At 49.4% G+C, this 26,577-nt stretch overlaps 1 protein-coding gene across 3 annotated transcripts in view; it reads right to left on the reverse strand.

The window, feature by feature from the left end:
* Nucleotides 1-20,075, reverse strand: part of Znf341 (zinc finger protein 341) — a 29,154-nt gene extending 9,079 nt beyond the window's left edge. The window contains exons 1-9 of one of the 3 annotated variants that reach the window (XM_055602388.1): nt 20,036-20,075; nt 13,837-13,947; nt 12,480-12,676; nt 10,456-10,605; nt 9,461-9,706; nt 8,520-8,694; nt 7,231-7,321; nt 4,352-4,542; nt 3,080-3,270 (exon numbers count right to left, since the gene is read on the reverse strand). In XM_055602388.1, the coding sequence (XP_055458363.1) occupies nt 3,080-3,270; nt 4,352-4,542; nt 7,231-7,321; nt 8,520-8,694; nt 9,461-9,706; nt 10,456-10,605; nt 12,480-12,676; nt 13,837-13,947; nt 20,036-20,066 (1,383 nt within the window). In that variant the 5' untranslated portion in view covers nt 20,067-20,075. Of the gene's footprint in view, nt 1-3,079; nt 3,271-4,351; nt 4,543-7,230; nt 7,322-8,498; nt 8,695-9,460; nt 9,707-10,455; nt 10,606-12,479; nt 12,677-13,836; nt 13,948-20,035 lie in introns of those variants that run through there. The other 2 variants (XM_055602387.1, XM_055602389.1) reach the window with 2 other exon arrangements.
* Nucleotides 20,076-26,577: the final 6,502 nt, after the last annotated feature.

A 26,577-nucleotide genomic window follows, 5' to 3' on the forward strand; every position in this document is an offset into this window, starting at 1 on the left:
TCCAACCTTGTGACCCGCCTTGAGGACAACCTGCCTCATGTGGACAACCTGTCAACGGTTCTACAGATGAAGCCAGGGCCTCCCAAATGATGGGCAAGCAGCCTCTCATTGAGCTTTATCTCTTAGCTCTCTTTAGTTTTTATCTTGATACAGATGCTAAGTTTGCCCAGGCTGGCTTTGAACTCACTCCATAGCTCATTTGGGCCTTGAATTGAGATCCTCCTGTCTGAGCCTCCTCAGGATCACAGGCTCAGTTGCTGGCTTCACTGTGATTACAGGGATCTCTTCTCTTGGCCATTAGCCCTCCCTTGGACTTTATGGAGCCTGAACGTATCCATAAAAATTACCCAAGACCAGGAAATACAGTGAAGGTATGACTCTTTACCCTTTTAACGTCACACAGGAGTCATGTCCTGACTCTCAAACGTCATTAGCCAAGGGCACTGGTGCACACCTGCAGTCCCAGGTGGGAAGGTCAGGAGCGCAAGATCTCAGTCGATGGAGGCTGGAGCAGTATCTCAGCCATTAGGATTATGGGGAGCACTTGTTTTTCTTGCAGAGGACTGAGGTTCAAGTCCCAGCACCCACATGGTAGTCCACAACCACCCACAACTCCAATTGCAGAGGATCCAATGCCTGCCTTTTTCTGACCTCCAGGGTACCAGGCAGATACACAGTGCACATACATACACACAGGCGAAACACTCACACACATAAAACAGTAAATAAATCTTTACAAGTTAAAAAAAAAAAAACAGATCATCTTCAGCTACATGGTGAGTTTGCAGCTAGCCTGAGACTCATATCAAAAAAAAAAAAAAAAGAAGGAAAGAAATGGAAAAAAAGAAAGAAAAAGAGAGAAAGCGAGAAAGAAAGAAAGAAAGAAAGAAAGAAAGAAAGAAAGAAAGAAAGAAAGAAAGAAAGAAAGAGAAAAGCCTGAGAGGCCCCATCACTAGGAGCTCTGACTTGGCAGGTGGCTGGAACTCTTAGGGAATCTCAGAGGATTCCCAGGGGTCTGGGGACCACTTTTAGAACCACTACCCAACACACTTCCCTAGAGTCCTCTTGCTCCTTGGGGACATGGCTAGTCCTAACTATTTATTACTGACTTAGGACCCAGAATGTTCAATGTTAATTTGTCAAAAAATTATAATCCAATATAAATGATTCCTGTGTGTATGTGTGTGATGCTATGATGTAACTCCAGGTCTTGCACATGCCCCTAGTCCTAATGGGAGAGACTCCTGTCAGATAGAAGACAGAACTCCAGAGGCTCTGGATGAGACATTAATGAAATGTGCATCTACCTTAGCAGTCTGATTCGGGGCGGTCAAATGCAGGAGATAGGTGTCACATACACTTGTGAACTATATTGTCATTTCCACCCTTTCTTTCATGAACTGTGTGACATTCTGACATATGTTTGATCTCAAGTCTATATAAAATATGCTTTTAATATTTAAAAAATTCTAGTAGTCTTCAACATTCCTCAGGTGCCTACACAATGTCAAACCCTCTTTATTCTTAACAAAGTCAACTCCAATTTGTGGGGGGTGCAACAGACTGGACAGAAACCCTTGATCCTCCTGACACCCTTGCATCTACTGCCAGCCACATGGCTCCTTTCTTGGTAATGATATCCAGCAATGGTCTTTGGAACCATCATCCTCCCAAAACAAAATGGCAAAAGCTGGCTGGCAGGAATCCCTTCTATTTTTTGCATTTATCTTGACTTGGCACATATCTGTGACAGATGGAGACCCAGCCCACTGTTCTGTAGCTCTGAGGGTGAATACAAGCTATGATACTAGAGTAGAGTCAGAAGCCTGGCCCATGATGACATGCCTAGCCTGTTATCCGAGCCCAATACTGCTAATGTCAGGCCCACCTCGACAGGAGAGAAGTAAAACCCTAACTACTGGCCAGTCTTCTATTCTCGTATGTTATTAATAGTCTCCAAAGGGCTAAGAGTAAGGGCTCTGGGGCTGGGGACACAGCTCATTGGCCCAGGTGTCAGCAGACTCGCCTAGCATGCATGAAGCCCTCATAGATGGATGGGAGCACACACCTATGATCTCAGTGCTCTGAGGATCAGTCCGAGGTCAGCCTCAGCACATGCGTGTGCATGCACATGTCAGTACAGGTGCCCTCAGCCTCTAGAAGAGGGTGTCATCCCCTGGAGCTGGAGTTACAGGCAGTTGTGAGCCACCTGATGTGGGTGCTGGGAACTGAACTCAGTGCTCTTAACCACTGAGCCACTGCTGTTTGCAGAGCCCCTGTCTTAAACCAAAGGCAAAACGAAACTGTCTCTGATCCACAAGAGATGTAGAGAATTTTTCTAGGAAAGGTCTCCATTGCTTGTGAGAAATACTCTGACTGGATTTTCCACAAAGAGTAACCCTGACAGGGCAGCGAGGTGGGTGACTCAGCCAGTAAAGGCGGTTGCCACTCACTGAACCATGAAAGCCTGGAGAGAAACAACCCCCACAAGCGGTCCTCTGACTTTCACATGCTCCACGGCACGCACACACAAACACACGTACTAAATAAACAAAGGCCAGAAATAGAGTGAGGACACGGTGGTGCTCTTTAACCCCAGCACGCAGGAGGCAGAAGCAGGTGGATCTTTGCAAACTTATGGCTGGCCTGGTCTGTCTTGCCAGTTCCAGTCAGCCTGGGCTACACAGTAAGAATCTGTCTCTTAGAAGAGGGAGGGAGGGAGGGGGAGATAGCACATGCAAGGTCTCACAATGGTGGACAAGGCCACACCTTGTGACGACAGCCACCAGAGCTGGCAAGACAAGACACACAATCCTGGGTGCTGAGCTGAGTGCTCGCCCTGGCTCAGCCCCTGTTAAGTCAGACGACAAACTTCCTAACCATTGAAGCCACTAACTCAAAGGTTTCTATGACCCAACCTACCCATACGCCATCCCTCCCCTGCCAGGAATCTAACCTCAGGACAAAGAGCCATGGAAAAGGCTAGCCTAACCCCTGTCCCTCTCCGGGCATCGGGGGTGACTCCGGTTCATCAAGCTCCTAAGTGGGGAGCTGTGCCCTCTGCCTACACCCCACCCACCTGTTCCTTCTTGTGCTGGATCATGTGAGACTTGAGCTGGAAGTAGGTGCTGAACTTGCTAGGGCAGAACTGACACAGGTAGGAGCTGTCGATGAGGACCACCTGCTTGGCCTCTGGCTTCTCACCTTCATCCTCACCTGCCTCGGGCAAGGCCTGGGGCTGTGCGCTGCTGGGCAGGGTCTGGCCCAACCCTAAGCAGAGAGAGGGGGAAAAGTCACCAAGAAGGGTTTTGAGGAAGGCGGGACACCCCTCCCACGTGGGAAGGCTCCTGGGACAGCTACTGCAGACTTGCTGCCAGACGCTGTTCAGGTCTGTGCTCACACTGATGCGTGCGCTTCAGTACAGACAAGGTGCTAAAAGCCACATGGGAGGACAAGGCCACACCGTTCTTTAATTTTTTTTTTTTTTTTCAGACAGGGTCTCATTTAGTCCAGGCTGGCCTCAAACATGCTATGTAGCTGAAGATGACCTTGATCTTCTGATCCTCCGCCACTATCTCCCAAGTGCTGGGATTACAGCTCGGTGCCACCATGCTCAGTTTATATAGTGCTGGCGACTGAACCCAGGCCCCGCGCAGAGGCAAACTATCCTGAGCTACGTCCACAGCCCTTGGAATACATTCTGACTGAGACAGCTAGTGAGCTCTGTCCCTCTCCCTGCCTTCGCTCAGACACTGTGAGCGCCCCACGGTTGTTGGAGACTTGACACCCCTCTGCATCAGGCTGCCTCCCAGGCCTTTCTAACTATAACACTTACCTTTGCGTGGCCAGGCTTTGCTCACTAGAGCATTCCTCACTCTAGTGAGGAACACTCCATCACGGGCCTGCTCTTTCACCTCTGGAGCCCACAGTAGGCTCCACAATGTGCCCTGAATGGGTGGCCTCTGGCCCTGGGCCTGCAGGAGTTCAGAAAGCAAGAACTCAGGCTCAAAAGAGGGCTGGCTCCAATAGAGCACCAGTAGGTTAGGTAAAAGTGGTCTCCTGGCACCTGCCAACTCCTGAACCTCCCATCCTAGCTTCACCATGGCTGGGACCATACACCACTCTAGGTCCCATTTCATAGATCAAGTAGGCTGATGTCCAGAGAAGTCACAGAAGCCACCCAAATGGCAACAAAACCTCTGAGGCTGGGACTGAAGACAGTGCAGAGACAGCGCTCTTGTCTGGCAGGCATGAGACCCTGGGTTTGGTCCCCAGTACCACAATGATAAGTCAGCACACTGAAGCTTCAGAGGGATGAGTGGGGAGGGTAGTTCCTCCCACAGACACTCACCTGCACCTTCCTCTTCTTGCCTGCTGGGGTTCAAAGCCATGACCTGTACTGTCACAGAGTTCCGGGAGACGGTGCCACCACTGCGTCCTGGAGGCCACACCTTATGGGTCTGCATGTGCTTCTTGACATTAGATTTCTGGGCGAAGGCGCGGCCACATGCAATGCACTGGAAGGGCTTTTCCCCTGTGTGGCTGTTGGAACAAGCTTAGTCGGCATTCTTGTGGAGAAACAGGGACATGGCCTCCACCCAGGCACTCCCTGCCACCAGGAAGGCCCAGAGATGCCGCTGGCCACCATTCTGACACTATGAAGACCTGTTCTCCCACCACGGCAGGTAGACCTGGGCTCTTGGGCTGCTCAGTCAGCAGACCGCCTTGGTTACCTCACACCTGAGATAAAAGATTTCCTAACTGTTAAAGCATTGAGTAGGAAACACGTGTGCATGTATGTGTGCCACAGCATATGTGTGTGGAGGTCAAAGAGCATCTTGTGGGAGTTCTCTCTTACTACCCCATAGGTCCCCAGAAACTGAACCCTGGTTGCTGGCCTTGGCAGCAAATCCCTTTTCCTACTGAGCCATCCCCTGGACCATGTACTGCCTCAGCTTAGTGGCTGCTGGATTTGGCTTTCGGTTATTAATTAAGCGGCACCTGTTCTTTGTTTGTTTGTTTTGCCCTTATAGGAACTAGACACACACACACACACACACACACACACACGAACACTAAGCCATTTCCTCCAGCTTTGGGAGGAAACTTTTCTTTCTCTTTAAGATTTATTTTCATTTTATGTGTATGGCTGCTCTGACTGCATGCCTGTTTGTGTACCACATAGGCACGTGGTGCCTAGAGAGGTCAGCAGAGGGCATACTGGGTCAGCTGGAACTGCAGTCACAGATGGTTGAGTGTGGGTGCTGGGAATTGCACATGGGTTCTCTGGAAGAGCAGCCAGTGCTCATGGCCTTGAAGCCACCTCTGCAGCCCCCTAGGAAACATTCTTGTACTGCTATTTAACATTTTCTTCATGTGAGTTTTTTTTTTTTTTTTTTTTTCTTCTGAGACAATGTCTCATGTAGTTCAGGTCAGCCTGAAACTTGCTGTATAGCTAAGGATGGCCTTGAATACAATCAAGGATAACCATGAATTTCTGATCTTCTATATCCCAAGTGCCAGGATTGCAGGGACACATCACCACACCCAGCCGAGCTGGCTTTCCGTTGTGTGGTGTTGGGGACTGACCCAGGGTCCTGTATATACGAGGTGAGTGCTGTGCCACTATGCTAAATCCCTTCAACACACTTTTTCAAAACCTACAGTAATTTTTTTTTTTTTTTCTGAGACAAGGTCTCACTACACAATCCTGGCTGGCCTGGAGCTCACTATGTAGACCAGGATGGCCTCAAACTCACAGATATACACCTGCCTCTGTCTCCTAAGTACAGGGATTAAAGGTGTACCCCACCATGCCCAGCTTTCAAAATAATTTTGAAGTGAAATTCCCTATTGTTTGTCCTTGAATATAGAAAACCACTTTTTATGAATACCTACATATTGAAAAATGCAGTAATAAAAAAAAGTGATTATAAAAACAATGTCATTTAAGATCCAAAGTGGCACCATGCAGTAAGGTAGATCCCAGCTGTTTGGGACCATCACACTTAGCTTCATTACAGTGAAATGTAAAGGTTCTGTTTCTCAGCTGCACTAGCCATGTTCTCACAGCCACACAAGACAGTGCCCGTCTGCCCATTTCCAGCATTGCTGAATGTTCTCAATGAGTTTGCTCTCAGCAACATTTGGCAATGTTTGGAAATGTGTGTGTGTGTGTGTGTGTGCGCGCGCTCGAGGTTTTTCAAGACAGGAATCCTCCAAGTAGCCCTGTCTGCCCTGGAACTCTCTCTCTCTGTAGACTAGGTTGGTGGAAAACTCAGAGCTCCACCTGCCCCTGCCTCCCGAGTGCTGGGATTAAAGGTGTGCATACCACACCTGGCTTTTGGAAGCATTTTTTGCTGCAGTGGGAGAGGTGGTGGCATCTACTGTCAGAAGCTAAGACAAGTTTTGACTATTCCACAAAGCAGTCAGCATGACTCCACCCCAGGCCCCGGTTCCAATAAAGCCAGGGTTGGGAGACCCTGACCCAGACAGAAGTCCTGCTCTGTGAGATGGGAACCTTGATCTAGCCCTTGGTGCTCCCTCTCAGAAATGAACAAATTCATGGCAGGTGTTAAGGACAAGATTAGCACAAAACTGCGCCTTCCTCCATTGGCTCTTTACAAACACACAGTCATCTCACCAGAATTTCCAATACCTGAGTCATGTCTGATTCCCAATCCCCCCTACCCCATCCCGCATACCATTGTATCCCATTGTGAAGAGCTGAGCCTGCCCACCCCCCCATTTCACAGATGGACTCTACATTCTTTGTTTTTTTTTTTTTTTTTTTTTTTTTTGGTTGTTTTGTTTTGGGGAGTTTTTGTTTATTTTTTGAGACAGGGTTTCTCTGTGTAGCCCTTTCTGTAGACCAGGCTGGCCTCGAACTCAGAGATCCACCTGCCTCTGCCTCCTGAGTGCTGGGATTATAGGCGTGTGCCACCATGCCTGCCCAGTAGACTCCACATTCTTGGGGTAAGAAGCCTCCTCTTGGCCTGGAGAGATGGCTCAGAGGGTAAGAGCACTGGCTGCTCTTCCAGAGGTCCTGAGTTCAATTCCCAGCAACCACATGGTGGCTCACAACCATCTATAATGAGATCTGGTGCCCTCTTGTGGCGTGCAGGCACACATGCAGGCAGAACACTGTATACATACACATAATAAATAAATCTAGAGAGAGCTATCCTGGCAGAGCCACCTGCCCCCAGGGCTACCTGCTCACTATGCTACCTTCGGATGTGTTGCTGAAGATCAAAGTTTTTGGTGAATGACTTGTCACAGTAGGAGCATTTGAGTTTCTGAGCCTTTGGCTTCCCTGCGGCTGAAAGACAAAGAAGGAGAGGATGATTAGGCTTGGGGCCCAACGGAGGGGACAGGGGAAGCCTCCAGCCACTTCTCCCCTGCACTCTGTGGCACCAGCAGCCACAAAGCAAGCACTCTGGGGACATCTCCATCTATGTGTAGACAATGTAAGAGGGAAGGCCCAAGCCTTGCTCTGAGGGAAAGCCAAACAAAGCTCTCTCAAAGGCTTCCTCTGCCTCATGATGAAAATGAAATAAACCCTCACTGCCATGGCCTTCAGCGTGCCATGTCCTCTGCCTCTGCCAACCTCAGCATTCCTTCCATCCTGCAATGGACTCCTTGCTACTCTTGACGCCCTCAAGCATGGTCTCACCTCAGGACTTTGTGCCCACTGGTTCACTTGCCCCTCAGGTATCTACATGGCCACTTCCTTCCCTCCAGAAAGGTGGGCATGTCCTTTTCTAGCCTCTCCCAACCACAGTACCCTGTAATCACTGTGACCGACAGCACCGGAGATCCTGGTTCAGGACCTAGCTTTCCAGTGGGTGATGCACGGATGTTAATGCGCGTTTGTGGGAAGAGAGGAAAAAGGAGGAGGTTGAAAGGGAAGCCCTTAAAAATCCCCAGTACCTTTCCCCATCACATCTAAACCCTGGCTCTGACGCTCACGCCTTTCGCATCAGATGTGTAACTGATAGCCACACTTGCTTTCTTCCTTCTTCAAATATCTCCTACATCATAGGATCAGCAGGACTCTTGGCTATATTTCCTAACTTCCTTTGCAGCCAGGCGACATGACTGTATATACAGAAAGTATCATACAGAACTTCCAGAACTGGGAGATACTCCTTTAGTCTTCCCTTCCCCCTCTTTCTCACTGTCTGGAGTATGACTGGCATTTCAGCAACCACCTCAGGTGACAAGGCACCCTGATAAATGAAACCATGTTCTAGGGACCGAGAGAGAACAACAGAAGTAGCATGGGTGCCTGGTGACGATGCCACAGACTTCCCAGATTTCCTGCTTCTGGTCTAAGGAAAGAAAGCCTTACCTTTCTGTAGTCATTGCTATTTCAACATTTCCAGTACGTGCCACCAAATTTAACCATGCCCATTCTAACAGCAAAGATCAGAACCAAGCAGCCTGCGGGGAGGCCAGTGCCAAGAGAAGACGCCCAGAGAGGGTAGATGGCGAACCTTCTGGGGCTCCGCCAGCACCTTTAGCACGCCGGGTCTTCAGCGTCGGTGGAGAGTCAAAAGTGGCTACTGTGCTCCCAGCTGCACTGGTCATGGGGGCCGTGGTGCTGGGTCCTTTTGGTTTGAATTCCTGCTTGCCAGGGCTGTACACCGGGGGTGTAGGGTACACAGGAGTCTCCACACACTGGTTTGGCACCTAGAAGGACAGCACTGTGAAGGGGGAGAGCCTTAGAAGAAACAGGACAGCAACCCCAGCCATGGACCCTCATTCTGGCCCTAGCTGCTTTCAACCTCTGCCATTCCATCATCACCTAGCTTGCACCAGGCTTGCTCAGGCCAGTTACTCCCAAGAACCCTTAGAACTTCATGAAGTGGGCCAGTAAGATGGCACAGTGGCGCGTGAAGGCGCACACCTTTAGTCCCAGCACTCGGGGAGGCAGAGGTAGAAGGATCGATGTGAGCGTGAGGCTAGCCTTGTCTACAAAGCAAGTCAAGGACAGCCAAGGCTACACAGAGAAACCCTGGCTTGAAGAAAACAAATAAACAAAAAGATGGTTCGGTGGGTAAAGGCCTGTGCTTCCAAGATTCATGACCTGAGTTCGAGCCCCAGAACCCACAGGGTAGACGGAGATAATGGACTCTCACAAGTTGTCTTCTGACTTCCACACACATGCCCCCATCCACTATATTAAAGGAAGAAAGAAAGGAAAAAAGAAAGGAGAAGGACAGAGAGAGAGAGAGAGAGAGAACTTCACAAAGCAGCTTTGGAGCTGAGTTGTCTAGGTTTAAACCCAGATTCTGCTACTTGGCCCTAAGCAGCCCTCAGTTTGCCTGTTCCGTCTGCACTCTTAAGAGAAGAGGGTTGGGTCTGCTTTTGTTCCCCACAGTGATCTTAGCACAGTGCCTGGCATGACAGTGCCCAGTTCCCCTGACCACCCCACCACCCCACTGCTTCTGCTTACCTCCAGGGGCGGGTAGGGCTGCATCCCCAGGGCCTGAATCTCCACTGCCCCGTTCCCCGCCATGGGAGCAGCAGCACTGTACACTTCCACCACACTGTTCCCGACAGGGTTGGGGCGCCCAGAAGGGCCCAGGGTCTGGGGCGGGGGAGGGGGAGGCTGGGGGGGCGGGGGCAAGGGTGGAGGTGGTGGAGGAGGCGGTGGAGGCTGGGTGAGGTAGTTGGGCACGGGATGCATGTTCAAGCTGTTCTGCAATCAGGAGAGAAAATAACACCGTTGAAGGGTCCCGTTCATCAGCTTGACAGGCTTTAGCCAGCGTGTGAGAAGGACAGCAACTCACGGGCAGCTCAGAGGACAGGACTGAGTCAGGGAGAGGAACAAAGATCTGGATTTCAAGGGACATCAGCTTGCAGCTGTGATCCCTTCTCTCTATGATGGCTGGCCAAGCTAGCCTGCCTAGGACACACACATGTCAACAGAGGAGGCCAAGGAAAGCAAACAGACAAACAAAATAAAAAGATCTTAAAGCAGGGCTGGCTCTTGATTGGTAACTCAAGACTGACTTGGCATGTTTCCCAGGACACTGACCACACAGCAGCTGCTAAAGAGAATATACCAATAGCAGGGCTCAGGGGACCAGTTCCTTCCCTTCTGGGAGCCTGAAACCTGGTCTTGGTGGCTGGTTACTTATATGCACTGGAAAAATCTTAAGGAGCCACTATTTTTTTTTAACAGACCAAGAATGAAAACAGGACTCAAAATAGCTGGATGGTGGCTGTCCAGACTCCATTGCTCAGCCAGAGAAGGCAGGTAGAGCTCCTTCCATGCAGGGGAGCTGCGGCTAAGGCCATTATCTTCTACAGTATTCTGATTTCCTAGGAATTCATTTTTAGGTGTGGAATTAAACTTTTGAGAGATGTACAAGGCCCTAGGGTCAGCCCCCAGCACTGTAAGAAGAAATGAACAGACCTCCATGAGAAGCCTCACCACCTCCTTACCTGCACAGGTGGGGGCCCCTGCGGCATGGGCTGGTCCAGCGATGTAAAGGCTGACATGGCAGACATGAGCACGTCATCGCTCACCAAGATGTTCCCTTGCACCAGAGTCTGAATCAGTGGGGACGGGGGCACTGTGATGTATGTGGAGATCTGAGCAAGAGAAGGGGGCATGCAGGAGGCTCTACAAAGAAGCTGAAAGACCTAAATTCGCTGAATGGTGGTGGTGCAAGCCTTTATTCCCAGCACTCAAGAGGCAGAGGCAGGCGGATCTCTGGGTTCAAGGCCAGCCTGGTCTACAATGTAAGTTAAAGAAATAAGTTCAAGCCACACAGGTCTACACCTGAAATCCTAGTACTTGGGAGGCCTGAGGATTTCTGGGATTTTGAGGCCAACTTACTACATAGTAAGTTTCTTGGTTTTGTTTGTTTGTTTGTTTGTTTTTCTAAAACAAGGTTTCTCTGTGTAGCCTTGGCTGTCCTGGATTTGCTTTGTAGACCAGGCTGGCCTCAAACTCAGAGACCCGCCTGCCTCTGCTCCTGAGTGCTGGGGTTCCAGGGGTGCACCACCGCGCCTGGCTTCACAGTAAGCTTTAGGGCAGCCTGTGCTACATAGGAAGATTCTGTGTCAAAAACAAAACAGAGGGGCTGGGGAGGGCCCAGCTGTTAAAAGCCGTGGCTGCTTTTGCAGAGAACCCAGGTTCAATTCTCAGCACCCACATGATGGTTCCCAAACATGTCTACTCCAGCTCCAGGGGACCTGATGCCCTCTTCAGAGATCCAAGGGCATCAAGCATACATACATGCAGGCAAACCACTCACACATAAAATAAAATGATTAAATCTAAACCACAAACAAGAAAGAACACCAACGATAAACGGTAAGTGAAAGACCCAGGCTCTGGAGTCCTTCCGCCTCTGTTGCTTCCTGTCACTTGATTCTTGGAGACCACTCTACATCTCTAAGCCTCTGTTCAGTCACCTACCAATGAGGAGGGGTCAAATCTCGCAGAAAGGCAAGGACTTTTGTTCCGGCAATGGTATTCCTGGCTTCTCTTCTAGGGAAGCACTCACAATGTCCACAGAGCAGTCTTTGTGGGTAAAGCACAGGTCAGTCTAGGCCCCTGTCCCTCTTCTCAAGACTCTCCAGTAGAAGCCCACAGGGCCCCCATGACCCAATCCTCCCCTTACTCAGCCCAGTCACTCTGCCTTCCTTGTAGCTCCTGGGACACCTGGAGCTACCTCAGGGCCTCTGCACCTGCTGGAACACTTTTTATATATGAAGGCCTTATTCTCTTACCTCTTAAGTGTCATTTTTTTCAAAGTTCCCTCACAAATAGCATATATAATACAACATGGCAAAATCTCCCATCCCATCTCAGCATTCAACAGACTGAGAAAAGCATAACTTATTTATTTAAAAATTTAATTTTGGAAGCTCAAGGATGATTTAAATAGCATTTAAAAGAAAAGCCCTCAGGGCAGGCAAACTGTAACTTTCAGCCGTTGGCTGAATTTCCTCATTGGAGAAAAGAAGGGGAAAACAAAACAAAACATACCACTTATGCCGGCATAGAGCTCAGACACCTGGCAAACACAGCCACACAGTGGGGAAGCGAACTTTGGAGCAAGAGTAAGGAACCCCACAGTGTTGGGGGCCCCAAGTATTAAGGAAAGCACACTTAGAAAAGAGGTTGAAGAAAAGAAGTTATGCTTTTCTGAATGACTTAGAAAAGTGGGCAGACTTAGGAAGGCAGGTTGCTGCCACCCAGTAAAATGCAGTGCAGTGCGGCTTCAAACTCCAGATGCTCCTGCCCCCGACTCCTGACTGTTAGGAGGACAGATATACACCACTATGCCCAGCAAAGCATGTCTATCTCCGTGCATTCGTGTCCTAGCCATTCATCCAACTCCACACCAGTCGATACTTCATGGGTCCTGCCCAGTATTATTCCTCCACAACCAAGCACAGTGTGTGTGGAGAGAGAGCCGCTGGAGGAATCACCAAGCAAGGGGATGAATGACTACCTGGCGGTTGGCAGGAGGCGGGGCTTGCGGGACGGCAGCAGGTGCTGCTGAAGGTGTGTAGATGCTGTTGGTAGCCAGCGAGACTGTGGCCAGGGCAGGGGCGTTCCCCTGGCACTGTTCACGCTTGTGGGTCATAAAGGCCGGCAGTGAGTTGAACTGCTTCTTACACTTCCCGCAGAGAAAGACATCCTCGTCATCTGGGGTGAGGCCAGTAGGTGAGGAGGCCACACATGGAGTAGAGTAATGAAAAGAGCAAGAATGAGTAGGGGGGATCGCAGTGAAGAATGGGAGATCACAAGTGGCCTCAGAGCAGCAAGTCTAATGGCACTGATGACTTGCTATGCAGGGTTCAAGCACCTCTTCCTGAAGGGGCCTGCTGACCATGCTTGATGCTTGACCACGTGCTCTCTAGGAATGTCCAGAGCCCAGCAGGCCCCTGCAGGAAGAGCCAGCCATGTGCAGTCAGGTAGCCAATATTTTGAAATATGGAAACAGTACAGTGACTTCACTTCCAAGTGGAGAAATATAGACTCTATTCGGAATTGACTCACCAGTCTCTAGTGGGCCATGTGGCCACTTCCTCATGCCTCTGCACCTGCTATTCCTACCACCTGAGTGCACCTCAGATCAACTCACTCGGCAAGGCTCCTCAGCTCTAAGAAGTTTCTTTGTAAGATTTATTTGTAGTCTTTAGTAAAGTGCATGTGTGTGTGTGTCTGTGCACAAAACTGCAGTGCCCCTAGAGGCCAGAAGAGGGTAACAGATCTCCTGGAGCTGGAGTTACAGGTGGTTGTGAGTCATCTCATGTGTGTGCTGGAAATGGAACTGAGGTCTTCTGCAAAAAACTTGTAACTGCTGAGTCCTGTCCCCATCCCCAAGAAGTCTTCTGACAACCAGAGCCACGGTTCCTTATTCTGGGCTGGCTTCCAAATCACAATTTCCTCACTACTAACAAAGAGCGTTCTCAACGGGAAAGAAATGTGTTTTATTTATCAGCACGGCTGTGATATGTCCTGGATACCTAGAAGCTCCTCGAAGGGTATAGGCTGAGTAAATGAAAAGCCACTTCAAGGATAGAGATAGCTAACTACAGCCACGTAACTGGGTCTCAAAGCACACCGTAGTTTAAATGTCCAATGTATAACTCAATTTTTATGTGTGATATTGGTTATCAAGCCCAAAGCCACTGAGATATAATCCACAAACTGGCTTCAATTTTCACTGTATTGTCTTTACAGACTAGTACAGCCTGTAAACATGACTTCCTACTCTTTTGGGGTTCTGGAGATAGGGTCTGCCTGTGTACCCCTGGCTGTGCTGGAACTTGCCCTTATTGATGGACAGGGCAGATACTCACCCAGTGGCTGGATGGCGGGAGGTGCACTGACACTTGGCCCTGTTGGATCAGGGACTGCTCCTTGGCCATCCAACAATGACTGGACAGCCAGAACAGTCTGATTGTCCATTCCTGAAACAGGGGATGCAGCTGGTGAGGAAACAGGACCAGCTTCCACTCTAATTTCACCTTCTCAAGCCAGATCTACCACAAACAACCAAACATCTGTTCTCTCTACTTCACTGCAACAGATTCCAGGATGTGAGCTAGACACATGAGCAAAGAGTAGATCACATTCCTAAGTCTCTCTCGAAGCTAGGAAATGACTCCATGCTGTCAAGGGGAGCAGAAGGTATTGTATAAAAGGTTCTCAAAGTCCAGTGTAGTCGTGAACACCTTTAATCCCAGCACTCAGGAGGTAGAGGCAGGTGGATCTCTGTGCGCTTGAGGCCATTATGGTGTCTTAGTTTGGGTTTCATTGTTGTTAAGAGACACCATGGCCAAAGCAACTCTTATAAAGGATAACATTTAACTGGGGCTGGTTTACAGTTTCAGAGGTTTAATCTATTATCACAGTGGAAAGCACAGTAGCTTCCAGGCAGACATGGTACTGGAGGAGCCAAGAGTTCTGCATCTTGATCCACAGGCAGCAGAAGGGGACTGTGAGCCACTCTGGACATAGCTTGAGCATATATGACCTCAAAGCCCACCCCACAGTGACACGTTTCCTCCAGCAAGGCCACACCTCCTAATAGTGCCACTTCCTACGGGCCAAACATTCACACGAGTCTACGGGGGTCCTTCCTATTCAAACCACCATATGTGGTGTACACAGTACCAGAACAGCTGGCTAAATCAGCGGTTCTCAACCGTCCTAATGCTGCAACCCTTTCATTCAGTTCCCCGGGCTGTGGCCCACGCCTGTAATCCCAGCACTCCGGGAGACAGAGGCAGGCAGATCTCTGTGAGTCTGAGGCCAGCCTGGTCTACAAAGTGTTTCTAGAACAGCCAAAAGCTACACAGAGAAACCCTGTCTTGAAAAAAAAATTTTTCATTGCTACTTCATAACTGTCATTTTGCTACTGTTATTAATCATAATGTAAATATCTGTGTTTTCTGATGGTCTTAGGCAACCCCTGTGAAAGGGTCATTTGACTCCCAAAGGGGTCACAACCCACAGGTTGGGCTAAATAGATATTTAGTCTCAAAAAAAAAAAAGTTTTTTAAATGAAAGCTTCTCACTGGACAGTGGTGGCGCATGTCTTTAATCTCAGCACTTGAGGCAGAAGCAGGGTGCTGGAGAGATGGCTCAGCCATTAAGAGTACTGACTGTTCTTCTAGAGGTCCTGAGTTCAATTCCCAGCACCCACATGGTGGCTCACAACCATCTGTAATAAAATCTGACTACCTCCTCTTGTGTGTATGAAAACAGAGTGTTTATATACATATGAAATAAATTAACAAATTTTTTAAGAGGCAAAAGCAGGAGGATCTCTGTGAGTTTGAGGCCAGCCTGGTTTACAGAGTGAATTCCAGAATAGCCAGGGCTACACAGAGAAACCCTGTCTGAGAGAGAGAGAGAGAGAGAGAGAGAGGAAAAAGAGAGTACCTGCCTACTTTTTTTTTTCTTTCTTTCTTTTGAGACAGGGTCTCTCACTTTAATAGGCCAAGCTGGCTTTGAGCTCATTATAAAGGGATAAGTTGTTCTTGAGTTCTCGGTGATCCGCCTGCCTCTGCCTCCTCAGTGCTGGGATTAAAGGTGTGCGCCGCCACAGTTTTATGTGTTATTGGTGATTGAGTCCTGGACTCTGCGAGTAGTAGACAGGCACTCTACTCACTGAGCTTGTCCTCAAAGCAAGGGATTTATTTGCCCCATGGTACACATGGAGATCAGAGAACAACTCTGTGAAGTTAGTTCTCTTTTTGCCTTTACCCACTGAGCCATCTTGCTGGCTCCCAAGGTGTCTTTTTTCCTTTTGGTTTTTTGAGACAGGATTTCTCTGGCTGACCTGAATGAGATCTGCCTGCCTCTGCCTCATGTGAGTGCTGGGATTACAGGGGTGCGCCACCACACCCTGCACTCACCATCCCCTTGCTTACCTTCCTATCTTCCTCAACTTCCTCTAGCAAAAGGTAAGCTCTCACCTTCCACCAAAGACCGTCTAACAGTGTCTGTTCTGCTCCTCCCCACTTCTTGGCTCCAGCTGTCACCCTTCTTTGATCTCTTTGCTGGAGGTCCTTCTTTACAGCCTCCAACTGCCCACCCCGAAAGGTAGCTGTTTTGAGAAATTCTTTTTGTCCTAATTTTGAAGCATTCCTTCTTTTAGAGCCTACCTCCTATACTGTGTCCCCAGTGGTCTCATTCCCTCTGATCTAGTTCCCTAACTCAGAAGGTACAGCCCTGGGATCCATGTTCTCCTGAAGAGCGTCTGTAAACCCATTCCCACTCTTAGGTTTTGGATGGGGTCAGGTAGTTCGAGAGGACACTGAGGTGAAAGCTAAGTAGTATATTAGAAGAATTATTGAAGTCATGGACAGACAGAGGGACAACTGGAGGGTGGGGGCTCTGAGGCCCAGAACTTGGGACAGGCAGCAAGGTGTCCTGCATGAAGAGCAGCAGGGCCCGTGTATCAGAAGTGGGGTGTATTCTTATGCCCTTCGAGGATAGGGGAGGAAATTTATGCAAGAGCCTGAGCCAAGCTCTCTACCGTCCAGGCAGGAGCCAGGGAGGAGGGTGGGAAATAGGATGTGCTCAGTGCCAAAACCTTAACTTCAAGACCCTTTGATGTTACCTCACTTCCCAAGTGAGAAATCCTATTTCCAATGCCCCAGCACAGTGCCTATCAGTATCTGTGAGGGGAAGAGCTGCTACAAAGCATTGGTTAAATTCTTTTTTTTTTTTTTTTACTTTCAGTGTATGTGCGTGTGTACTTAAGGAGGTCAGAGGGGTGTCAGCTCCCGGAAATTGGACTCACAGGTATAAACGAGTGTCCCCAAATCACCAAATTAGACCACTCCTTAGGTAGAAAAACAGTTTATTGGGGGAACGAACTGCTGGGCTGCATCTGGAGTAGAGAGTAGCAGCCTGGGGGAAAGCAAGTGGATTTTATGATAGTCAGCAAGGCGTTTGAGCTGGTGCACGCTGTTTGGGTTAAGTGGGGACTAGATGACATTGCCCCATCAGCTGATCATCGGAGGCAGAGACAGGAAGTAGTGGCTTTCCTGACAAATAGAAACCTAAGGAAGGCTGAGTTTAGATTTCTGTTTACCCAATCAGAATCCTTCTGTTTACCTGAAATCCAGCCTGAGTTGGGCCCAGGCTATCATCTTAAGACACTGTTATCAGCACTGCCATTTTGGGGCCTGTTTTGTGAACTAACAACAGGTAGTTGCCGCCCCACAAAGGTGCTGAGAATCAAATTCAGGTCCTTTTCGGAAACAATACACTCTCTTAACTACTGAGCTTTTCTCCCTACCCCCACTGGCTAAATTCTAAACACTGCATTCTTACAGCCATCTTCTATAAACCCAAGTGTTCATGGAATTATTAAACAGGATTTATTTACTTTTATTTTCTGTGCATGAGCATTTCGCCTGCATGGACACATGTGTACCGAGTGTGCATAGTTCTCCGGGAGGCCAGAAGAGGGCGTGGGCGCTCCAGGTCAGCACATGTGACCCACCTGGGTGCTCTGCAAGTACTCTTGACCTCTGAGCCATTACTCTAGCCCCAGAGTTTTTATTCATAACTGTAAAACTAGAACTAGTTTGGTGGAAGCTGGGATACAACTCAGTCGTTAGTGAGCTCGCCTAGCATAAATAAAGCCCTGCTTTTGATCCGAAGTACCTCATAACCGTGGTAGGGTAGTGCATACCTTTAATCTCAGTGCTCAGGAAGTGGAGGCAGGGGGATCAGAAGTTAAAGGTTATTCTTCACCACATAGTGTGTCTGAGGCTAGACTGGGATACACGAGAACCTGTTTCAAAACAGAGGAGGAAAAGGAGAGAGAGAGAGAGAAAGAGCAGTTTAGGGAGCCCTCAGGAGGTGAAAGTTTAAACAACTGGAACATCCACACTGTGAAATCCTCAGCAATAAAAAGAGCAAATACCAACACACACACACACACACACACACACACACACACACACACACACACCCATCAGCACAAGAAGGACAGCAGGTCACTCTGTCCTTCCAATCAAAGCCCTGGTGCACGCCCTGAATCTTCCCTTACCCCACTGCTTCCTTCCTGTTTCTAGACTTTTGGCAAATATAACCTATTCTGCCTCCCAAATACATGTGAAATCCGCTCTTCTGTCTCAGTTGCCTGGCCTATCTACTCACTCACTCCCTGCTGCCATTTAGGCCCCTCCAGTCCATTCCCCAGACGCCAGGGTGAACTTTATAAAACATACATCAGATGCTGTGGCCCCCTGAGGAAAGCCTTTTCTTAAGCACCACACTGATCCCAAGATAAAGTTCAGAAGCTTCATCAAATCAGTGAGGTCTTTTCTCTAGCTGCTCCCCTAAGCTGAACTGAGAATTATGGGAAATCTTGTTCTCCCCAGGGTTTGCAAATGTAAATCCTTCGGGTGCCCTTCCGGCTGGATCTCACACACCTGCTGTTCTTCCCTCATTCAGAAATTTTATTTCCAAGACCAGTAAAGCTACACTTCCTGAGTTTTTTAATTTTTTCATTATCTAGTACACAAATGCTTGCTTGTAGCAAGCATTTAAATACCCTGCTGTCCTGCAAATGGGAACACCAAGACCCCGAGTGCCCAGATTCACACCAACCCCGCTTTTTTTTTGTCACAGAACACAACAGCTGGGGTCATCTTTGTAGTCTTCTTTTTGGGGTCCTTGTTTTCTGTAGGATGGTATTTATTTGTAATATTTTTATTATTTTTGAGATTATGATTTGATTACATTCTTCCCTCCAAACACTCCCAAGTGATCTCTCCACTCTCCTTCAAATTCATGTTTGTTTGTTTTTTTAAATTGTCATTGCTTGCATGTAAGTGTATGTATGTACACATATATTCTTAATTGGCTTTTGAAAGTCTCATGGTGCCAAAGCTAGGCTCAAACTCCGTATGTAGCTGAGGCTAACAAACTGAAGATTTTCCTGCTTGTCTTCACCTTCCAACCCCTGGGATTTTGGACATGCAGCGTCACACCTGGCTGAAACATTACCTTTTTTTTTTTTTTTTGAGACAGGGTTTCTCTGTTTAACAAGGCCCGTGGCTGTCCTGAGCTCTCAATTTGTAGACCAGGCTCAAAGAGATCCTCCTGCCTCTGCCTCTATAGTGCTGGGATTAAAAGCGTGCGCTACCACGCCCGGCCAGATTACCTTTTTTTACTATTCTTTGTCACAATTATGGCGGCGGGTTGAGGGGGTAGCAATGAGGACGGATGAAGACCTGAATCTGGTTCAGGGAGAATCTAGAAGTGCAAGCCTCGGCTTCCTTCTGCCAGCCCTGCCCACAAGTTTCCACTCTAGGTGTTGACTCCACCCTCCCCGAGCCGCGGTGGCCAGCTCCACTCCGGTGGCTAGAGCTACCCTTTCCCGTTAAACTCCAGCAGGTGCACACGGTGGCGCTCAGAGCTCGCTTTCCCGGGAGCTTGAGGCCCACGCACCACGGTGATTTTGCAAACCACAGGATCGGATCCGAGACCAGCGTGGCCCACGCAGTCACAGGCCGGCGTCGGTACTGACTCAGAAGGAAGCACTGGGCGGGCGCCGTGTTCAAGGGTTTGGGCCCTGATCTCTCCTGTGCGCCCCGGCGGGGGCGGCACCTCCTTCCCTGCTCTGGGTCTGGCACGGCTACACCCAGCCCGCAGGGCACAGGGGGGGTCTCAGGAAGCTCTGGCTTAACCACCTAACCGGGCTCCGACCGGGCCGCCGCGCCGCCCAGGCCCTCCCGCCCCGCGGCCTCTGCAGGCCCCGGGCCCCGGCTGTTTCCTCCGCGGACACCCTCCCGCGCCAACGGCCTCGACGGCCGCGCTGTTCCGCTTCCGAGGCCCCCTCCCCGCAGGGCCGGCGCGCCCCGGCTGTTCCCGCCCGTTCCCGCCCCCTCCCGCCCCGCGGCTGTTCCGGCCCGGGCGCCCTCCGCCCTCCGCCCCGCGGCCTCCGCGCGCCCTGGGCCCGGCGCTGCGAGGGCGCGGCGGGAGGGGGCGCCACGCGGAACAGCCGCTGCCCCGGCCCGGCGCGCTCACCCTCCAGGGCCTCGAAGATCGCCTGCGCCATCTTGGAGCTGCCGCCGCCCGGGGAGTGGGAGCGGGGCTACGCGAGCATTGTGGGAACCGCGGCGCGGCCTGGGCCGCCAGGGGGCGCCCGGGAGCCGGCGCCGCACCCCCTGCCCCGGAAACGCAGCTTGCTCCGCTGTCCCGCCGTCCAATTCGGGGGGACAGCCACCTCCCAACGATGACACCGACCCGTGTTCTGCCACACACGCCCCATGGTCGCTGCGCACAGTATCCTCTAGCTTTGCAGCCCACCTCACCAGGATGACCCACCCCACACCCTGCCACGCAGCCTTCTTGAAGGACTGTCCTCTCCGCCTGGTCTTAATCCTTCGTTATCTGTTAGGCCCCCGCGAGGCTCTTCGTTTTCAGCTTTGGGAGGACCTCCATTCCCATTCACACGCCTCTCGACCGAGATTCTCTGAGACCTACCCTACACCCTTCGCAAGCATTTCTAGCCCAAGCTCATAGAGATCACCCGAACTTCGTGCTCTCTCTTTTTTTTTATATAGTTTATTTTATTTTATTAGTGGTTTGTCTGCCTGTGTGAGGGTGACAGATCTTGGAGTTACAGGCGTGAGCTGCCATGTGGGTGCCGGGAATTGAACCCCGGTCCATCTGGAAGAGCAGTCAGTGTTCTTAACTTTTGAACCATCTCTTCAGCCCCGTCATGTCCCTTTTTTTTTTTTTTTTTTTTTTTTTTCAAGACAGGGTTTCTCTATGTAACAAAGAGCCCTGGCTGTCCTGGACTCGCTTTGTAGACTAGGCTGGACTCAGAGATCCACAGAGATCCACTTGCCTCTGTCTCCTGGGTGCTAGATTAAAGGCATGAACCACCACACCCGGCTCATGTCCAATTTTTTTTTTTTTTACATTTATTATTTATTTGGTGTGGGGGGGGTACACATGGCATATATCTACACACACCACAACACCTGTGAAAATCAGAGGACAGCTTTCAGGAATAGACTCGCTCCTTCCACCATGTGAGACCCTAGATTGAACTCGGGCTCTGTAGCAAGTACCTTTACCAGCTGAGCCATCTCTAAGGCTTCTTGTCTTGTTTATGATCCACGAAGTGCAACTTGAACTTGCCAGCATATTACAGGTGTGGGGTCATCCACTGGAACTTTGTCTACCAGGGGCTTTACCCTTAAAGGAAACAGACTTTCCCTCCCAAGGCAGCCCTCAGTGGCGATGTGAGCTCCTCCCCCTCATGTATTCTGGAATGTTGACTGACTTGATTCTGTTCAGGCAAAGAAAGCTACCGCTGGGCCGAGTCCTATCATTTCTGAGACGTTGTTTCCGAGGGAGTCCTCCCCAGCTTCTGGCTCTTACAATATTATCTCTCCACTCCCGTTTGGAAGGGGGAAGAGATGTGAGATGGAGGTCCTTCTGTTTCTGAGCACACTGCTGACACTTGGGAACAGCTGTGAGTTTCTGGGTTAACTGCCGGCCATTGCACAAAGGAAGTTCTGTAAGGATGGCCGAGAGCCACGCTAATTCGTGAATAGAGAGCTAAGAACTTAGAGGACAGTGTGATATTATGGACATTGACTCTTTAAAAATATTTAACTACAGTGTATAATAGGGGTGTCGATCCGTTTGCCCTCGGGCGACAAGGAAGAGCTGGAGGTAGCTCACCTAGGGAAAGGGGAGCCAGAGAGATGGCATTAGCAACAGATGGCTTCCTCAGTCTTAGCCAACTGTCCAAAGACCGCACTACCATGGATTTCACTCCAAGTGCCCTCCTTGTTGTACCACAAATGCCTGTTTAAGGCTCAGCCAGAGGAATAATCAATACAAACCACAATTTTCACTTTCTTAACTCCCAAAATTAAAAAATAATGAACCAGCCCAGTGGTGGTGGCACATGCCTTTGATCCCAGCACTTGCAGACTCAGAGCCTGCTCCAAAACCCTAAGTCTCTCTTCTATTACTCTTTGCATCTCCATTGACCCATTGGCCTCAGAGTCTGATCTCTTCTCTAAAGTGTTGTCCACTATAGTTTTTAGCCTTCTTATCACCATTGTAATATATCTGGTCATTTAATTTAACTTTTAATTGTTGGGGCTAGAAACTGGTGCAGTGGTTAAGAGCATTATTTCCTACAGAAGACCCAGGTTCCATTCCCAACACCCACATGGTGGCTCACTCCGAAACTCCAGTTTCAGGGCATCCCTGGCCTGCAGGGCACTCCATGCATGTGGTGTCCAGCCATACGTGCACACAAAACACCCACACACAAAATTAAAAAAAAAAAAAAGCGCTTGTTAGAGAAACTGTCTCAAAAAACAAACAAAAAAGTAACTTGTTTGATGAGCACCTACTGTATGCCAGGAAGTGTTCTAGAATCCAGAATCATAGCGAAGAGAAAAAAAGACAAAATTTTTGTCAGCTAGGCAGTGGTGGCACATGCCTTTAATTCCAGTGTTCCAAAGGCAGGAGGGGCAGACAGATCTCTGAGTTCAAGGCCAACCTGATCTACAAGTGCATTCGAGGATAGCCAGGGCTACACAGAGACACTCTGTCTTGAAAAAGAAAAAAAAAAAAAAAAGTCTGCATGCAGTTATAATCTAGCAGTAAAGGTGGGCCATAGATGAGTAAATGAGAGATCAAGGAGAAAGAGAGAGGAGCCATGACTTCAGACATTTTTGTTCTGGTCAGGAGAGCCTCTCTGAGGAGGTAGATAACCTAAGAAATGCCACAGAGTCAGCTTTTCAAAAGGTTAATAGGGAAGCTGGGGATGATAGCAGCCACAAAGGCGCTGATAGCAGCCACAAAGGCGCTGAGGTCAAAGTGAAAGGCCAAGGGTGGGGGTGGAGCTCAAAGCTCACCTGCCTAGCCTTCACTCTGTCTGCAGCCCCTCCCTCCCCTAGCTCCACACTCTCAGGGCCAAGAATGGTAAAAGAGCAGTCAGGGAGTGAGACCAGTAAGTGAGAGTTTAGGTTTTATTCTGAGAGTTACAGACTGTGACAGGCTCCGTGAACACGAGGCGACACAGCCTTGGCGGCTCTCCAGTACCTCTTTTCACCAAGGGGTACATGCACATCTGTTCTGCATGCCGTTATGTCTTCCTAATCACAGCTGTCCTATCTGTCCAGGAACAAGAGGGACCTGCCTTCTTGACTCCACAGAGAAGTGTTCCATGGCCTCCCAGGACATAGCAAGAACCTTGCCTTGCCATTCTAAATTCTCCTAAATTCTTACAGCACCTGATATCTCCCCATTGAGCAATCGTTTCCTGCTATTGGCAGTTCCCCTCCCACACACACACTCACCAAATAGTGGGGGTACTGCGTCCATTTTGATTGGACTTTAAAGGCTTGACCCGGAGGCCACCAGGGAAAATGCTTGACTGCTGGCCTGCTGGATGGGACGAATGGATAAGTCTTCAGGGATGCAAAGCCCTCACCCCACCGGAGTCTCTCAGTCAGGCTGCCTCCTTCACAGACCTTCCTCTCTACCACGGTCCCTTCATCACAGTCTCTATTAGTCCCATGTCCTAGTCCCTCCGGGCTCCCTGGTTGGCACTGAACTCCTGAAGCAACTAATGTAGTAATTCCAGGCACAGGGCCAACTAGGATAAAGGAAAAGACTGAGAAGCTTCTGATGACCAACTTGACAGTGAGTGCTCCAGTTACCTGCCCGAATGTTAGTGACTCTTTTACAGAACTTAAAACTAAATCCCGGGTCACGGGCAGACAGTGAGTGCATGAAAAGCCCAGTGGTGTAATAAATCCTTACATTTTGGTGTTCCTAAGAGGCAGCAAGGCATGGCAGCTGTTGCAGAATTATGCGTTCCCCTTCATCCACCATCCATGATACCCCGGGGTCCTAGGCCCAGTAGTCACAATGCTTCTGTATGTGGGGGCAGGGTGCTTGCTCGGCAGGTGGGAAGCTCCAGCTGGACCCTCAGCGCTGTATGAGTAGATGGTCGTGGTGGGAATTTCAGCACTAGGGAGGGGGAGGCAGGGAAATCCTAACTTCAAGTCATTTTCAGCTGCAGGCTCAGTTTGAGGGCAGCCTGAGATACACAAGATCTTAATCGGTGGGGAAGGGGGGAGGCTGACCAGATGCTCAAGCAGGTGAAGAGGGCACTTGCCACGTGACGAGAGGAGAGAAGCGATTCCTGCGAGTGTCTAATGTGGTCCATGCGCACTACACACGCTCCGGAGGTAAATGTAATAAAAAATATATTAGGAACCAAATGGGAGTTAGAGAGATGGCTCGGGTGATTCAGAAAGAACGCCAGTTGCTGTCCAGAGGGCCTGGTTTTCATTCCCAGCACCCACATGACAACTCAGAGTGGCCAGAAACTTCATTTTCATGGGGTCTGATGCCCTCTTCTGGTTTCTGGGAGCACCAGGCACATAAATGGTTTATAAACATACTTGAAGACATACACATTATACATACGTAATTTTTTAAAAGCTCGGTGAGTGCCAGGCAGTGGTGGCACGCACCTTTAATCCCAGTGCTTGGGAAGCAGAGGCAGGCAGATCTCTGAGTTCAAGCCAGGACAGCCAGAGCTACACAGAGCTCCCCTCCTGTCTTGGGGAGGGGAGAGGAAGGGTAAAGGGGTCTGCTGCTAAGCCTGAGTGAGGACTGGAGTTCGATCCCCATGTGATGGAATAGAGAACTGACTCCTAGAGGTTGTCCTCTGACCTCCAGAGGCATTTGCCAACACACACACATGTATCTTGCACATGAATAGATAAATATAATTTTTTTTTTTTTGGAAACAGAATCTCATTATGTAGCTCTGGCTGGCCTGGAACTCAAACTCACAGACCCACCTGCTTCTCTGGCTCCCCGGTGCTGAGATTTAACTGACTAAGAACCTGTTTTTAAAAAGAGATGGGGTGACCCTGCGTGAACTCACCTTGGCACTTTTTTTAAAGAAGGGGGAAAGGTCTCCAGAGAAAGGAAATCTACTAGCAACACTTTTATCTTTAACACCCAGTTCACAGATTCTGATACAATCTATTTCTGTTGACAGGTGTCTGTGCTGCTTTGTTACAGCAGCACCAACAAACGAATAAGTGGCTGAGATCACAGAGGTTAGAGACGAGCTAGGAGACCTGGATTAACATTCCTCCTCTAGCCTTTATCAGGGAAATTTATTATATTATCTCTGGCAAGTTACTTAGCCTCTGCTTCCCACAAGTTAGCTGACATGTTTTTTGTTTTTTTTTGTTTGTTTGTTTTGTTTTGTTTTATAGTACTCGGCAGACTTTCTATAAGAACGAGACTGGTAACAAAGTACCCACAGTCTGTGGGTGTAGTCCCGAGGCAGGGCATTCAGCCCTGAGCTTGACACTCAGGACCACACACACAAAGGCACTCAGGAAACTCGTACCCAGTTGGTATTGTATAGATGCACACTTGGTAAGTTTTCTTTTTCTGGGCACAAGTAAATAGACAGATCTGCCCTGAGGAACCTCAGGGTTGTGCAAAATGAAAATGGGTCACTAGGTGAAAAATGGTCTGATTGCAGGAACATATATTGCCTTTAGCACCATGGGAGGCTTGAAAAGGTAGAAACGTATTCATCCACGAAGAAAGGGCTTACCAAAAGATAGTATACAGGAAGACTTGCCAAACCGAATTGTTACCAAATACCTGCTCTCAGCATGTCACAACTTCAGGGAATGATTCTCTGCATAGTTGCAGGTGACATTCTAATAGCTTTGCTTAGTTCCTTTCCAAATTATAGGGAGAGGGGCAGGGACAAGGATGAGGAAAGGGAGGGGAGAGGGACAGGTAGGGGAGACAGGTACAGGGAGAGAGAAAGGAGAAGCTGGTCATCTGCCTGTGAAATTTTATTTTGGGATCCGGAAGCCAAAAGTAGATGTGCTCCTCTCCGGTTTGTTTTGCCACAAGGCCTCTTTCTATGACCTTGGCTAGCCTGAAAATCCTTCTCCCCCCTTCTCCCCCGTGCTGGGGTTAAGGATGTGCCCTATGTCTCCACACCCTACTAGACCAGATTTGTTTGGATTTTGAAGCAGGGTTTCTCCATGTAGCCTTGGCTGTCCTGGAACTCTCTCTGCAGACCAGTCTGGCCTCAGACCCACAGAGATCCACCTGCCTCTGCCTGCCCAGTGCTGGGATCACAGGTGTGCGCTGCCACCGCTGCTGGCTTAGACAAGCCCTTTCAATTGGGATCTGGGGATTGCAACTCAGGCCCTCAAGCTGGCAAGGCAAACACTATCACCTTAGCCAACTCCTCACCCCTAAGTCTGATTTCTGCAAGGGCGTGGGGACATCAGTTGCCTATAGTTCATAGCTTGGGCAGTCTTCCTTATTTTTATATTGAAGAAAATATTTTGGGGGACAGGAGAAGAGCTACGGCTCAGCAGTTAAGATCTTGCACTGCTGTTCTTGCAGAGGACCTGAGTTTGTTTCTCAGTACCGAGGTTGGGCAGCTCACAAATGATTCTGGCATCCCTGATGACCAACACTCAAACACACACACACACACACACACACACACACACACACACACACACACA

This window comes from Psammomys obesus, unplaced genomic scaffold (genome assembly GCF_907164565.1).
Source record: "Psammomys obesus unplaced genomic scaffold, mPsaObe1.curated_primary_1811, whole genome shotgun sequence".
Classification (NCBI taxonomy): domain Eukaryota; kingdom Metazoa; phylum Chordata; class Mammalia; order Rodentia; family Muridae; genus Psammomys; species Psammomys obesus.